This window comes from Bombina bombina, chromosome 1, assembly GCF_027579735.1.
Source record: "Bombina bombina isolate aBomBom1 chromosome 1, aBomBom1.pri, whole genome shotgun sequence".
NCBI lineage: Eukaryota > Metazoa > Chordata > Amphibia > Anura > Bombinatoridae > Bombina > Bombina bombina.
In genome coordinates, this window is record NC_069499.1 from 288,210,730 (window position 1) to 288,228,011 (window position 17,282).

The 17,282-nt window shown below is 38.8% G+C and overlaps 1 protein-coding gene across 1 annotated transcript in view; it reads left to right on the plus strand.

Moving 5' to 3' along the window:
* Positions 1-17,282, plus strand: part of ESYT3 (extended synaptotagmin 3) — a 205,204-nt gene that overhangs the window by 157,308 nt on the left and 30,614 nt on the right. The window contains exons 16-18 of the mRNA XM_053698028.1: positions 3,071-3,157; positions 5,056-5,205; positions 12,677-13,062. Coding sequence (XP_053554003.1) covers positions 3,071-3,157; positions 5,056-5,205; positions 12,677-13,062 — 623 coding nt within the window. The remainder of the gene's footprint in view (positions 1-3,070; positions 3,158-5,055; positions 5,206-12,676; positions 13,063-17,282) is intronic.

Below are 17,282 nucleotides of genomic sequence, written 5' to 3' on the forward strand. Positions count from 1 at the left end.
TGTAAGCTATGTAATGTGTGTGTGTATCTGCATGTATAAGTGTATGCTATGTAGTGTGTGTATCTGCATGTATAAGTGTATGCTATGTAGTGTGTGTGTATCTGCATGTTTAAGTGTAAGCTATGTAGTGTGTGTGTGTGTATCTGCATGTAGTGTAAGCTATCTAATGTGTGTGTGTATCTGCATGTACAAGTGTATGCTATGTAGTGTGTGTGTGTATCTGCATGTATAAGTGTAAGCTATGTAATGTGTGTGTATCTGCATGTATAAGTGTATGCTATGTAGTGTGTGTAAGCTATGTAGTGTGTGTATCTGCATGTATAAGTGTATGCTATGTAGTGTGTGTGTGTGTGTATCTACATGAATAAATGTATGCTATGTAGTGTGTGTGTGTATCTGCATGTATAAGTGTAAGCTATGTAATGTGTGTGTATCTGCATGTATAAGTGTATGCTATGTAGTGTGTGTAAGCTATGTAGTGTGTGTATCTGCATGTATAAGTGTATGCTATGTAGTGTGTGTGTATCTGCATGTATAAGTGTATGCTATGTAGTGTGCGTATGTGTATCTGCATGTATAAGTGTAAGCTATGTAGTGTGTGTGTATCTGCATGTAGTGTAAGCTATCTCATGTGTGTGTGTATCTGCATGTACAAGTGTATGCTATGTAGTGTGTGTGTGTGTATCTACATGAATAAGTGTAAGCTATGTAGTGTGTGTGTTTATCTGCATGTATAAGTGTATGCTATGTAGTGTTTGTGTGTTTGTCTGCATGTATAAGTGTATGCTATGTAGTGTGTGTGTATCTGCATGTATAAGTGTATGCTATGTAGTGTGTGTGTATCTGCATGTATAAGTATGCTATGTAGTGTGTGTGTATCTGCATGTAGTGTAAGCTATCTAATGTGTGTGTGTGTGTGTGTGTATCTGCATGTACAAGTGTATGCTATGTAGTGTGTGTGTGTGTATCTACATGAATAAGTGTAAGCTATGTAGTGTGTGTGTTTATCTGCATGTATAAGTGTATGCTATGTAGTGTGTGTGTGTGTGTATCTGCATGTATAAGTATGCTATGTAGTGTGTGTGTATCTGCATGTATAAGTGTAAGCTATGTAGTGTGTGTGTTTATCTGCATTTATAAGTGTATGCTATGTAGTGTGTGTGTATCTGCATGTAGTGTAAGCTATCTAATGTGTGTGTGTGTATCTGCATGTACAAGTGTATGCTATGTAGTGTGTGTGTGTGTGTGTGTATCTACATGAATAAGTGTAAGCTATGTAGTGTGTGTGTGTGTGTGTGTCTGCATGTATAAGTGTATGCTATGTAGTGTGTGTGTATCTGCATGTATAAGTGTATGCTATGTAGTGTGTGTGTGTGTCTGCATGTATAAGTGTATGCTATGTAGTGTGTGTGTATCTGCATGTATAAGTGTATGCTATGTAGTGTGTGTGTGTCTGCATGTATAAGTGTAAGCTATGTAGTGTGTGTGTGCATGTGTATGTGTATCTGCATGCATGTGTAAGCTATGTAGTGTGTGTGTGTATCTGCATGTATAAGTGTAAGCTATGTAATGTGTGTGTGTCTGCATGTATAAGTGTATGCTATGTAGTGTGTGTAAGCTACGTAGTGTGTGTATCTGCATGTATAAGTGTATGCTATGTAGTGTGTGTGTATCTGCATGTAGTGTAAGCTATCTAATGTGTGTGTGTATCTGCATGTACAAGTGTATGCTATGTAGTGTGTGTGTATCTGCATGTATAAGTGTATGCTATGTAGTGTGTGTAAGCTATGTAGTGTGTGTATCTGCATGTATAAGTGTATGCTATGTAGTGTGTGTGTATCTGCATGTAGTGTAAGCTATCTAATGTGTGTGTGTATCTGCATGTACAAGTGTATGCTATGTAGTGTGTGTGTGTGTGTATCTACATGAATAAGTGTAAGCTATGTAGTGTGTGTGTATCTGCATGTATAAGTGTAAGCTATGTAATGTGTGTGTATCTGCATGTATAAGTGTATGCTATGTAGTGTGTGTGTTTATCTGCATGTATAAGTGTATGCTATGTAGTGTGTGTGTGTGTGTCTGCATGTATAAGTGTAAGCTATGTAGTGTGTGTGTATCTGCATTTATAAGTGTATGCTGTGTAGTGTGTGTGTATCTGCATGTACAAGTGTATGCTATGTAGTGTGTGTGTATCTACATGAATAAGTGTAAGCTATGTAGTGTGTGTGTATCTACATGAATAAGTGTAAGCTATGTAGTGTGTGTGTGTGTGTGTGTGTGTGTCTGCATGTATAAGTGTAAGCTATCTAATGTGTGTGTGTGTCTGCATGTATAAGTGTATGCTATGTAGTGTGTGTGTTTATCTGCATGTATAAGTGTATGCTATGTAGTGTGTGTGTGTGTCTGCATGTATAAGTGTAAGCTATGTAATGTGTGTGTATCTGCATGTATAAGTGTATGCTATGTAGTGTGTGTGTTTATCTGCATGTATAAGTGTATGCTATGTAGTGTGTGTGTGTGTCTGCATGTATAAATGTATGCTATGTAGTGTGTGTGTTTATCTGCATGTATAAGTGTATGCTATGTAGTGTGTGTGTGTGTGTCTGCATGTATAAATGTATGCTATGTAGTGTGTGTGTTTATCTGCATGTATAAGTGTATGCTATGTAGTGTGTGTGTGTGTCTGCATGTATAAATGTATGCTATGTAGTGTGTGTGTTTATCTGCATGTATAAGTGTATGCTATGTAGTGTGTGTGTGTGTGTGTGTCTGCATGTATAAGTGTAAGCTATCTAATGTGTGTGTGTGTGAATTAAATGCTTCTGATATTTTCACCTTGTATTTTCAAGCCGGTCAGTCAAATCAGTCTCCTTCCTGTACCCAGGATCCCACCCCTCACGATTCTGGCTTTTTTTGTACAATTTTTGGATGACTACTTGCTTTAGCAAGTCTCCTCATCTTGGCTTCTAATCCATGATATCTTCTCCCCTACTAATTTGTCTCTATATGTTCTGTTTTGCTTGCTAACGCAAACCATTATTTTATCTTTCGTGTTCTTTTTGATTTACAGACTCGTGCCAACACCAAGGACCCTGTATGGGAACAAGCATTTGCCTTCTTTATTAAAGATGTGTACAAAGAACATCTCTATCTTGAGGTATTACAACCTAGATACAGAAATGACATACACATTTAAGACATCAATAATACTCATTCATAAAATGTGCTGAAAGCCAAACAAATTAAATAAAAAAGCAACAAAAACAAACCTTTAGTTACAAATTAAAAGCCAGCCTTTGAAGGTATTAGCATTTATGCTTTCTACAAGGTTATAGAAGAAGTTTCCCATATTGCCGATTGTCTACAAAATAAAAAAAATAATAATTCTGAATTAGAATTAAGGAATTAGTTAAATTACTGCTCATAGAGAGACCTTATTTCCTGTAATTTAGTCTTCTTTAGATGCTAAGTTATGGTATAAATCTGCAGTGATACTATTCAGACTTCAGTTCCTCTGCATTTGACCAGAATACTCATTTGCAGATAGTTCTAATGTTGCATTTTATTCAAAGCACAAAATTATAGATATCTTGTGCTCTGAATAAAGTGTAACGTTGTAACCATATCCCTCTACTAAACAGTGCGCCTATAATCAAATTCTTATTGTGCAAAGCTTGGATACCAGCAATTAACTGATTGAAACCCCAGTCCAATTTTACAGAAAATCAACTACTTGAGTTGAACTCTGATTTAAAAAAAAGAAAAAAGGAAATGCAATGTGTACTGCCTCTTTTATAAAAGCCTTTGACTGCAAAACATATAATCTGTTTTCCCTCAGACAATAGTAACCAGGATCTTGTGATCTTAGGAAGAGAGTTGTTTAACTGTAATGCACATATGCCTAAAACAATCAGCTACACAAGGAGCATAATGTCTCAAATATTTGTACATAAGAGCTTGACATGATAGTAGGTGCCAGTCTCTGGCCCTTGTATCAGAGAGTATTAAATTGTGTCTGTGACAATATGAATATGAGGGACAGAATAGTGCAACAATGAAATGCTCTGATGCATCTGATCATTTTTTTATTAGTGTGCAAACTCAGTGTTTAAGCCTTTTGCATTTGTGCAGTAATAAAATGCTGAAATACATTAGATGGTTTTATTATTGCATTATGCATCATGTCATTCATGAGATAGGAAGACTGTAATGGTGACATTCTCTAGTGCTCATATGTAGCTGGATGGTGTGTGGTTGATAATCTATAGCGTGTTATATAGGTCATTTGGACATTGTTCAGAGTGAGCTACATATTATGTTAGTGACCATCTCTAGTAATAGTGATGAAGTTCAAAGCTAGACATTGTGTAAGATTTTAATGTGTATAAAATGGTATTACTGTAGTTATAGAGAGGTTAGTGTGTCCTTCTGACTATTTTGACATCAGGCATGATGTAATGCTGACCTAGTCAGTAAGCAAGCATATAACATATATGGATATGGGAGTGACAAGCATTGCAAAGGCTTCAAATAACTCACAATGCCTAGTTTGGAACATGGCCAAAAGTGTATTAGCAGCAGTTTTAAAGGGTATAAGAATCAGGGTGAGATAACAGTATTTAGAGTGCCTCTCTGGAAGGGAAAACATCAAGGTGCACTCCATGACCTTAAAGGCCTCCCACAGAAGCAAACTGGGTAATATAATTTTATTTACTATTTCTCTGTTAAATTGTTTTCTGTGTTTCAACCTTGTAAACAATAACAAGTAATCTTGTTATTTATTTGTTGTTTAATAAATGTGTGATTGTTTATTTATGAAGGGAGTAATGTTGTTTGTTTCTGGAGAGTCATGATAGATATACAGAAGATTATATATGGATTCGTTTGCACAGGGCCCATTCTTGATATATGTATATATTCATTTTTGCGACGTGAACAGCTTTTAACATAAGATCCTTTTTTGTTTACGTTTACAATTGTTTACATTTTAGCTGTAGGCTTTAGTAGATGTGCATTTTATAAGTAACTATATCTGACAAAAACTTCTATTTGCAGATTAAAGATGATGACAGGCAGTGCATCCTGGGTATGCTAGACATCCCTCTGCAAAAGATTCTGGGTGCCGAGGATTTGACATTGGACCAGAGATTCCAGCTTACAAACTCAGGACCTAATAGCTCCATCACAATGAAAATTGTCCTGAGAGTAAGATATGTTTCTGTTTACATTAATATGGTCATGTTTGTGTAACAAATTGTATGTATTGTGTATAACAATTAATACTAGATAATGATCAATTGTTAAATTGTTTTGCTCCAGTTACAGTTATATTAACTAGCCCTTGTTTCTAACACTATTGCAATATCACAATTTTGACCTTAAAAGGAAATAGATTTTTTTAATGACCAAATCCATTGTTTCAAATATATAAGAATCTAGCTGGATTTTTTTAGATCAAAAGATGTGCTGGTGTTAAACAAAACAATAAAGCAATTAGCGAATCTAGTCATTGAGAACAAGATAACCTAAAATAAGCCTTCTAACCAAAGCTTAAACCCAATAGAATGAATAGCATAAAATAGTGCATACATATTACATTTAGAAATATAAAAACTTAAAAAGTAGGGTGTTAAAAACACAGGCTACCTCTGGCTGCATGGAGTAGAAACCTGGAGGGCAGTGCTCAATTAAACACCAGGAATATCTGATCAAATAATTGTTTAAATACTTGCTGCTGTCAATATGCTTTGGTTCCTATATTATAAAGCAGGGGTGTCAAACTGGCGGCCCATGGGCCTCCTGCGGTCCACAACCTAATTTTGTGCGGCTCACACCACCTCCATGAAAAATCTATATTTTATATGTATTTATTTTATAATATATACAACAGGTATATGTCTATCACTAAATAAGCAGTGGGTAGCTATGCCCACACTATTTATAATGCAGAGAAAATGTTATACTATGCGCATGCGTATGCTAAACTGTAAGCACGCTCGGAATAGGGCTGCTAAAGAAAGGAAAAAAAAAAGCACAGACTGTTGTGGGAGAGTAACCAGAGTGTGTGTGTCACTTTCCTAAAAGCATTAGAGAGCGTTTCAACAAGCCAGAGTAAGTCAGTTAGGAGTTACAGAACACAATCTTTCTCTTGTTAAGTGTTGTCAGTCCACGGGTCATCCATTACTTATGGAATATATCTCTTCCTAACAGGAAGCTGCAAGAGGATCACCCAAGCAGAGCTGCTATATAGCTCCTCCCCTCACATGTCATATTCAGTCATTCTCTTGCAGCCTAATTAAAGATAGGTCGCTGTGAGAGGTCTGTGGTGTTTTTTAACTTAGTTTATTTCTACAATCAAAAGTTTGTTATTTTAAATGGCACCGGAGTGTGCTGTTTATTCTCAGGCAGCATTGGAAGAAGAATCTGCCTGCGTTTTCTATGATCTTAGCAGACGTAACTAAGATCCACTGGCTGTTCTCATCTGAGGAGTGAGGTAACTTCAGAGAAGGGGAATAGCATGCAGGGCCCCCCTGCAAATGAGGTATGTGCAGTAAATTATTTTTCTGAGGAATGGAATTGACTGAGAAAATACTGCTGATACCAATGTAAAGTAAGTTCAGCCTTAAATGCAGTGATAGCGACTGGTATTAGGCTGATGAGTGTGTGTACACTGAATGTATTTTTCTAAGGAATGGAATTGACTCTGAAAATACTGTTAATACTGAAATAATGTATGAGCCTTAACTGCAGTAAAAGCGACTGGTAGCAGGCTTATTAATAACAATTCATAACTTTTTCAAAGGTATGTTTAAAACGTTTACTGGCATGTTAATCGTTTTTTGTGAGGTACTTGGTGATAACTTATTGGGGCATGATTTTTACCACATGGCCATCTTTGTTTTCTGCATAGAAACAGTTTTCTGAGCTTCCCCACTGTTGTAATATGAGTGGGAGGGGCCTATTTTAGCGTTTTTTTTGTGCAGTAAAAATCCAGTCACAATCTGTCTACTTCATCCTCCATGATCCAGATCGTCTCTAGAGAGCTCAGGGGTCTTCAAAATTCATTTTGAGGGAGGTAATCAGTCACAGCAGACCTGTGACAGTGTGTTTTGACTGTGAGAAAAATGTTAATTATTAAATTGTTATCCGTTTTTGGGTATTAAGGGGTTAATCATCCATTTGCTGGTGGGTGCAATCCTTTGCTAACTTAATACATTTACTGTGAAAAATTGGTTTCTATAACTATTTTGGTTCATTGTTATTTCAACTGTGACAGCTTTTTGTGCTTCTTAAAGGCACAGTAGCGTTTTTTATATTGCTTGTAAATTTATTTAGAAAAGTATTTCCAAGCTTGCTAGTCTCATTGCTAGTCTGTTTAAACATGTCTGACACAGATGAATCTCTTTGTTCACTATGTTTAAAGGCCAATGTGGAGCCCAATAGAAATTTGTGTACTAATTGCATTGATGCTACTTTAAATAAAAGTCAATCTTTACATGTAAAGAAATTATCACCAGACAACGAGGGGGAAGTTATGCCGACTAACTCTCCTCACGTGTCAGTACCTTTGCCTCCCGCTCAGGAGGTGCGTGATTTTGTGGCGCCAAGTACATCAGGGAGGCCCTTACAAATCACTTTGCAAGACATGGCTATTGTTATGACAGAAGTATTATCTAAATTGCCAGAATTAAGAGGCAAGCGCAATAGCTCTGGGTTAAGGACAGAGCGCGCGGATGAGGTGAGAGCCATGTCAGATACTGCGTCACAGTTTGCAGAACGTGAAGACGGAGAGCTTCATTCTGTGGGTGACGGATCTGATCCAGGGAGACTGGATTCAGAGATTTCTAATTTTAAATTTAAGCTTGAGAACCTCCGCATATTGCTAGGGGAGGTATTAGCGGCTCTGAATGATTGTAACACGGTTGCAATTCCAGAAAAATTATGTAGGTTGGATAGATACTATGCGGTACCGGTGTGTACTGACGTGTTTCCTATACCTAAAAGGCTTACAGAGATTATTAGCAAGGAGTGGGATAGACCTGGTGTGCCTTTTTCCCCTCCTCCCATATTTAGGAAAATGTTTCCTATAGACGCCACCACACGAGACTTATGGCAGACGGTCCCTAAGGTGGAGGGAGCAGTTTCTACTTTAGCTAAGCGTACCACTATCCCGGTGGAGGATAGTTGTGCCTTTTCAGATCCAATGGATAAGAAATTAGAGGGTTACCTTAAGAAAATGTTTGTTCAACAAGGTTTTATCTTACAGCCCCTTGCATGCATTGCGTCTGTCACTGCTGCGGCGGCATTCTGGTTTGAGTCTCTGGAAGAGACCATTCGCACAGCTCCATTGGATGAAATTATGAACAAGCTTAAAGCACTTAAGCTAGCTAACGCATTTGTTTCTGATGCCGTCGTACATTTAACCAAACTTACGGCTAAGAACTCCGGATTCGCCATCCAAGCGCGCAGAGCGCTATGGCTTAAATCTTGGTCAGCTGACGTGACTTCTAAATCTAAATTGCTTAATATTCCTTTCAAAGGGCAGACCTTATTCGGGCCCGGCTTGAAAGAAATTATAGCTGACATTACGGCAGGTAAGGGCCATGCTCTACCTCAGGACAGGGCCAAATCAAAGGCCAAACAGTCTAATTTTCGTGCCTTTCGTAACTTCAAGGCAGGAGCAGCATCAACTTCCTCCGCTCCAAAACAGGAAGGAGCTGTTGCTCGTTACAGGCAGGGCTGGAAAGTTAACCAGTCCTGGAACAAGGGCAAGCAGGCCAAGAAACCTGCTGCTGCCCCCAAGACAGCATGAAGAGAGGGCCCCCTATCCGGAAACGGATCTAGTGGGGGGCAGACTTTCTCTCTTCGCCCAGGCTTAGGCAAGAGATGTCCAGGATCCCTGGGCGTTGGAGATCATATCTCAGGGATATCTCCTGGACTTCAAAACTTCTCCTCCACGAGGGAGATTTCATCTTTCAAGGTTATCAGCAAACCAAATAAAGAAAGAGGCGTTTCTACGCTGTGTACAAGACCTCTTACTAATGGGGGTGATCCACCCAGTTCCGCGGACGGAACACGGGCAGGGATTCTATTCAAATCTATTTGTGGTTCCCAAGAAAGAGGGAACCTTCAGACCAATCTTGGACTTAAAAATCCTAAACAAATTTCTAAGAGTTCCATCATTCAAAATGGAAACTATTCGAACCATCCTTCCCATGATCCAAGAGGGTCAGTACATGACCACAGTGGACTTAAAGGATGCCTACCTTCACATACCGATTCACAAGGATCATTATCGGTACCTAAGATTTGCTTTCCTAGACAGGCATTACCAGTTTGTAGCTCTTCCCTTCGGATTAGCTACGGCTCCAAGAATCTTTACAAAAGTTCTGGGCTCACTTCTGGCGGTACTAAGACCGCGAGGCATAGCGGTAACTCCGTACCTAGACGACATTCTGATACAAGCGTCAAGTTTTCAAACTGCCAAGTCTCATACAGATATAGTTCTGGCATTTCTGAGGTCGCATGGGTGGAAGGTGAACGTGGAAAAGAGTTCTCTATTACCACTTACAAGAGTTCCCTTTCTAGGAAATCTTATAGATTCTGTAGAGATGAAAATTTACCTGACAGAGGCCAGGTTATTAAAACTTCTAAATGCTTGCCGTGTCCTTCATTCCATTCCACACCCGTCAGTAGCTTAGTGCATGGAAGTAATCGGCTTAATGGTAGCGGCAATGGACATAGTACCATTTGCGCGCCTGCATCTCAGACCGCTGCAATTGTGCATGCTAAGTCAGTGGAACGGGGATTACTCAGATTTGTCCCCCCTACTAAATCTGGATCAAGAGACCAGAGATTCTCTTCTATGGTGGCTTTCTCGGCCACATCTGTCCAAGGGGATGACCTTTCGCAGGCCAGATTGGACGATTGTAACAACAGACGCCAGCCTTCTAGGCTGGGGCGCAGTCTGGAACTCCCTGAAAGCTCAGGGATTATGGACTCAGGAGGAGAAACTCCTCCCAATAAATATTCTGGAATTAATAGCAATATTCAATGCTCTCCTAGCTTGGCCTCAGTTAGCAACTCTGAGGTTCATCAGATTTCAGTCGGACAACATCACGACTGTGGCTTACATCAACCATCAAGGGGGAACCAGAAGTTCCCTAGCGATGTTGGAAGTCTCAAAGATAATTCGCTGGGCAGAGTCTCACTCTTGCCACCTGTCAGCGATTTACATCCCAGGCGTGGAGAACTGGGAGGCGGATTTTCTAAGTCGCCAGACTTTTCATCCGGGGGAGTGGGAACTTCATCCGGAGGTCTTTGCTCAACTGATTCATCGTTGGGGCAAACCAGATCTGGATCTCATGGCGTCTCGCCAGAACGCCAAGCTTCCTTGTTACGGATCCAGGTCCAGGGACCCGGGAGCGGTGCTGATAGATGCTCTGACAGCCCCTTGGGTCTTCAACATGGCTTATGTGTTTCCACCATTCCCGATGCTTCCTCGTTTGATTGCCAAGATCAAACAGGAGAGAGCTTCGGTGATTCTGATAGCGCCTGCGTGGCCACGCAGGACCTGGTATGCAGACCTAGTGGACATGTCGTCCTGTCCACCGTGGTCTCTGCCTCTGAGACAGGACCTTCTAATTCAGGGTCCTTTCAACCATCCAAATCTAATTTCTCTGAGGCTGACTGCATGGAGATTGAACGCTTGATTCTATCAAAGCGTGGCTTCTCGGAGTCGGTTATTGATACCTTAATACAGGCTAGGAAGCCTGTTACCAGAAAAATTTACCATAAGATATGGCGTAAATATTTATATTGGTGCGAATCCAAGAGTTACTCATGGAGTAAGGTTAGGATTCCTAGGATATTGTCCTTTCTACAAGAGGGTTTAGAAAAGGACTTATCTGCTAGTTCGTTAAAGGGACAGATTTCTGCTCTGTCTATTCTTCTACACAAACGTCTGGCTGAAGTTCCAGACGTTCAGGCTTTTTGTCAGGCTTTAACTAGGATTAAGCCTGTGTTTAAGACTGTTGCTCCGCCGTGGAGCTTAAACTTAGTTCTTAATGTTCTTCAAGGCGTTCCATTTGAACCCCTTCATTCCATTGATATCAAGCTGTTATCCTGGAAGGTTTTGTTTTTGATGGCTATTTCCTCGGCTCGAAGAGTCTCTGAGTTATCTGCCTTACATTGTGATTCTCCTTATCTGATTTTTCATTCAGACAAGGTAGTTCTGCGTACTAAACCTGGGTTCTTACCTAAGGTAGTTACTAACAGGAATATCAATCAAGAGATTGTTGTTCCATCACTGTGTCCTAACCCTTCTTCAAAGAAGGAACGACTTTTTCATAATCTGGACGTAGTCCGTGCCCTGAAGTTCTATTTGCAGGCAACTAAAGATTTTCGTCAAACTTCTTCCCTGTTTGTCGTTTACTCTGGACAGAGAAGAGGTCAAAAGGCTTCGGCTACCTCTCTCTCTTTTTGGCTTCGTAGCATAATACGTTTAGCCTATGAGACTGCTGGACAGCAGCCTCCTGAAAGGATTAAAGCTCATTCTACTAGAGCTGTGGCTTCCACCTGGGCCTTTAAAAATGAGGCCTCTGTTGAACAGATTTGCAAGGCTGCGACTTGGTCTTCGCTTCACACCTTTTCAAAATTTTACAAATTTGACACTTTTGCTTCTTCGGAGGCTATTTTTGGGAGAAAGGTACTTCAGGCAGTGGTTCCTTCTGTTTAATGTTCCTGCCTTGTCCCTCTCTTCATCCGTGTACTTTAGCTTTGGTATTGGTATTCCATAAGTAATGGATGACCCGTGGACTGACTACACTTAACAAGAGAAAACATAATTTATGCTTACCTGATAAATTTATTTCTCTTGTAGTGTAGTCAGTCCACGGCCCGCCCTGTCTTTAAGGCAGATCTAAATTTTAATTAAACTCCAGTCACCACTGCACCCTATGGTTTCTCCTTTCTCGTCTGCTTTGGTCGAATGACTGAATATGACATGTGAGGGGAGGAGCTATATAGCAGCTCTGCTTGGGTGATCCTCTTGCAGCTTCCTGTTAGGAAGAGATATATTCCATAAGTAATGGATGACCCGTGGACTGACTACACTACAAGAGAAATACATTTATCAGGTAAGCATAAATTATGTTTTTGAAATGTATACAGTTATGGCAAACGCCACTGCTTTGTTGAGCAATGGCAAGAGATATAGGTAGTGTACGGCCCACGTGAGTTGCACTTGTATGGAAAATGGCCCATGACTCAAATGAGTTTGACACCCCTGTTAAAAAAGTATCCGTGAATGAATAGTGTGATAAAACAAAATGCTGCAGCCAAGCCCATAGGAAAATACAATATGTGTAATTAAACATTTTTCTGCTGTCTGATAAGACTTTAATACAACGTACAAAAGTAAAGTTGCCCCTCTACTTGTGTCAGTGTTCTTTATGCTGACAATAATTGCAAAGAACTCACTCCTAACCCTGTAAAACTGTAGTGGAATGTTAATAGATTCAGGGCTTTTCTGTGTGTATGTTCAGTTCTGTCAGTACTTTGTGTACATTGTAAACACGTAGATATCATTTATCTCCACAAAATGTATACACTAGACATATTGTATAATTATAAATATGATCATTTTTTTTTTACGGATTTGATTTTTATGTTTTAGGTTCTGTATGTAGAAGAGCCAGAGCCTGACACTATTTATGCCGGTATCAACTCCCTGAAACATATTCCTGTTTCTATAAAGCGAGAACATCATGAGAAGCCCCCAAAACATTCTAATGAAAATGCACCCAAGCATTCCAACCAGACTCATTCCCAGCACACTGTGCCGCAATCTAAAGTGATCCGCAAGGATAGCACTGCTGGTGACAGTGTTCAGCCACTTAACCACATAGATGGGGAGTCAAGAGCTCAGAAAAGCCACAGTGACAGGATCCCAAGCAAAGGCTCTGCACCCCGAACCCCTAACCTGAGGGCCCTGCACAGACTTGCCCCAAGTCTCATCTCACTCAACTCTGTCGCTTCCTCTGTGTTTGACCTCACTGATGGGTAATGTTATTTAATATCTTTCTTAACATAACCATGACTAAGAAACAGCCATAAACTGTGTAACTGGACACAAATGTCAGTAAAAGAGATCATTTACCTCATATGAACATTTAGGTTTTAGTCCTAGGAGACCTTGAACTCTTAAAGAAATGGCTATAATTAGTGCACTTTAATCTTAGCAGAGACTGACCTATGACCATGTTATCTTTAAATAGGCTAATCCTCTAAAACATTATGGGCTAGATCACACTAAACTTAAAGGGACAAAATATTAATATGCTAAATCACTCGAAAGTGATGCAGCATAACAGTAAAAAGCTGACATGAAAGTATCACCTGAACATCTCTATGTAAAAAGTGAAGATATTTTACCTCAAAATGTCTTTAGCTCACCAAAGTAAGTGCTGTGTAAACAGTTATATTTCAGCTACTGTCCAGCTGCAAGTTGAAAAAAAAAATAGCGAATCAGCATCAGCAGTGCTGAGGTCACTCACGTTTTTCTTTGCTTTGTGATCTTATGAGATTTCATAGTAAATTTCCTTAAACTAAATAGGAAAATAACATGACTGTGCCTGCACATGCCAGATGCACACTCCCTTGCAAGTCCTGAGACTAGCATCCGGATTGGCTGCTTAAAGTTTCTTTACAGTGGGGTGTGAATACTTAGGACATTTTAAGGTAAAATATCTTCCTTTTTTTACATAGAGATGTTCAGGTGATATTTTCTAGTCAGCTTTTTACAGCTATGCTGCATCAGTTTCCTGTGCTTCAACATTTTGTTATCATGTCCCTTTAACAACTGATAGTAACAACAAACATTTTATTTTCTTGTTTATGCTGGTTGTTAAGTAATCTTTTGTTTTCTACAAAAAATCCAACATATTCATGTAGAATTAAAATATATATAAAGTGAAAATATTGTTTTGCAGATATAGCAGAAAACAGTACAAATAAAAACTAAACTCTTAAAGTTTACAGTAAATAGGATGTAGCAGCTATGTCAGCTTTTAGAAAATTTTCACTTAAAGCGACACTGAACCCACATTTTTTCTTTCATGATTCAGATAGAGCATGAAATTTTATGCAACTTTCTAATTTACTCCTATTATTATTTGTTCTTCGTTCTCTTGCTATCTTTATTTTAAAAGTAGGAATGTAAATCTTAGCAGCCAGCCCATTTTAGGTTCAGCACTATGGATAGTGCTTGCTTATTGGAGGCTTACATTTACCCACCAATAAGCAAGCATAACCCAGGTTCTCAACCAAAAATGGGATAATAGGAGTAAATTAGAAAGTTGCTTAAAGGGACACTGAACCCAAATTTTTTCTTTTGTGGTTCAGATAGAGCATGCAATTTTAAGCAAATTTCTAATTTACTCCTATTATCAAATTTTCTTCATTCTCTTGGTATGTTTATTTGAAAAGCAAGAATTTAAGTTTAGATGCCGGCCCATTTTTGGTGAACAACCTGGGTTGTCCTTGCTGATTGGACAGCACCAATAAACAAATACTGTCCATGGTCTGAACCACAAATTTGCTGGCTCCTTAGCTTAGATGCCTTCCTTTTCAAATAAAGATATTGAGAACGAAGAAAAATTGATAATAGAAGTAAATTATAAAGTTGCTTAAAATTGTATGCTCTATCTGAATCATGAAAGAAAAAATTTGGGTTTAGTGTCCCTTTAATTTAATTGGATATCACAACTACTGCACATTAGTTAAGATGCAATATGGACAACAAATAAGAAAATCAGATACTTTTGTATATCTAAAAGACAGAAATAATATTATTTCTAATTAAAGGGATATGAAAGCCAAAAATGTTTTGTGATTCAGACAGAGCAAACCAATTCAAAATCAAATTTGCTTCGTTCCCATGGTATTCTGTGTGTAAGAGATACCTAGGTAGGCACCTGGAGCACTACATGGCAGGAAATAGTGCTGCCATCTAGTGCTCTTGTAAATGGATAACATTATTGTAAAACTGCTGCCATTTAGTGCTCCTGAAATGGGCCGACTCCTGAGCTTACGTTCGTATTCAATACCAAAGCTTAGCGACAAGCACATGCAGAAGTATTTTTTTACATGCATTACATACTTATATGATTTTAATTAGAAGAATAATATGATTTTTTTTTGAGCAACGTTACCTGCTTTCATATGGTTTTCACACATGTTCAATATGTGTATATTTTACTTTTCTATTGGTCTACAATACATGCCCATATGCTTGTGACTTATGGGTTGTCTTTTTATAAGCAACAAAACTATGTATGTGACTTCACCAGAATAGATGTGTATTGTAGCAAAATACAAGGTAAAACTATTTGCATCTTGCGATGATCTATTTATTAAAGAGGGACCCTCTGCTTTCCACTAAAAGTGGGATTTGCCTTATAAATGAAAGAAGACTGTATGCTAAACCATGCTACTCACTAAGTCTCAGTAATGCTAGAGAGGATTGTTTGCATTGAGAGCATGTTTGTGAATACATTTTATCTGTGTCTAAGATTGATCTGATGCATATTTCACTCTGTGGTGCTACAGAAACAAGCAGTATGGTATCTGTTCAAAGGAGTGACAGCTCAAAAGAGCGACATAACATTGGAGTGACAAATACTATATAAAAATAGTGACACCTACAAATGAGTGACAACTTAATGAAGTTAAACCTACAAAAATAATTTGAAAAAATGTGAACTTACAATTCAAAGCAATGACCGTTTCAAAGGAGTTTTTTGGGGGGTCAAATAGTCTTTAATGGACAGAGGGTAAGGGGGTTAGGAAGCCTTGTAGGGTAATGCGAGAAGGTCTTAAAGTGGCAGAGAGTTAAGTGCAGGTGGTCTTAAAAGGGCAGGGATCAGGTAGCCTTAAAGGGGTAGGGTATATAATTCTTCTACATCCTTTTTTTTTAGGTTTATAAGATTCAGCCTACAATCCTTATGAAGTACACGCTTTGCAATCGAGCTATGTCTTTAATCTTCAGTTAAGTGCCACAAAGCCTCAGTAAAACAGCTCTGCAAGTTAGCCACTTTCCCTAAGTTTGAGGTTTTTGCTTTTTTACAGCCTGCTTTTGGAGTTATGAAGTAAAGCCTGTCATGTGACCCCAACTGCTGTTATGTTGTCTGACTTCTGCTGTTATGTTGTCTGACTTTCAAATTACTGCTGCGACACAGAGAGGCACTAAAAATAGCTTCCTGGTACACTGAGTACCAGAAATATCTGATTTTTCAAAACGGACAGTTGAAAATGTTGCATTGTTTTATTTATAGCAAAGGGGAAATGAATAAGCTGCTGAAATAGAAAATTCAGCCTTACTTTCAGTTTAAACTTGTATTGTTTTATCAAGTAATTATGTGTCAGAAAATAAAGCCTAATAAAAACATTTTACCCTTTCTTTTTAAAAGAGTTTAAATGTTAGTCTCACACATGCTACAGTGCCTGCTTCATGCCCCAGTGTAACCCATACAACAGGATTATCTATGTCCCAATAAAAAAGCAGTGTCTTTTAATTTAAGTGCATGGTCTCCTCAACTGGAAGAAAAAGCACTTACCTGCTCCGCTGTCCGGCATGTAGACAGTTACAAGGTATGAGAAGACACAGTTCTTCACAGAGACCTTTGAAAAAGAAAGAACAGAGTAGCCAACTCTGGCTTTCTAAACTAGGGCAGCAATTGTTAGGAACTTGTAAAGAGGTACTTACTGCGTTTTCCTAACTGCTTTAAAGCCACCACTACCCGACTGCAAGGAATTCGGCTATACCCCAAAACTTGCTTGTAGATGAAATTAAAAATTTTCTTCAGTCACCTAAACTTTACCTCCTCCATGCACCGAAGGCATAGAGAATGACTGGGGGTTGTGGCCAGGAGTTATATCCCCAACAGTAATTACTCAAGCCGTGGACTCATCATATCTTAGGAAAGAAATAGTGGACTCTCACCACCAGAAGAAAGAAATTAAGTTTTATAATGGTAGCTCCCTTATCTCACTAAAGGCAGTGGCTACACTAAGAATTTCTAAGTGCTAATTTTTCTAAAAAATCTATTTAGGTTTATTGTAACATATATTTTTACTAAAGGAGAACTGTTTTGTATCCCTCTAAATTACTGACATCTAAGTAAGTAGCTCAAGGATCCGATGGACAAGAAGCTGGAGGCTTATTTGAAAAAGATATATGTTCATCAAGGTCTGTGACTAGTGCGGCATCTTATTGGTTCGAC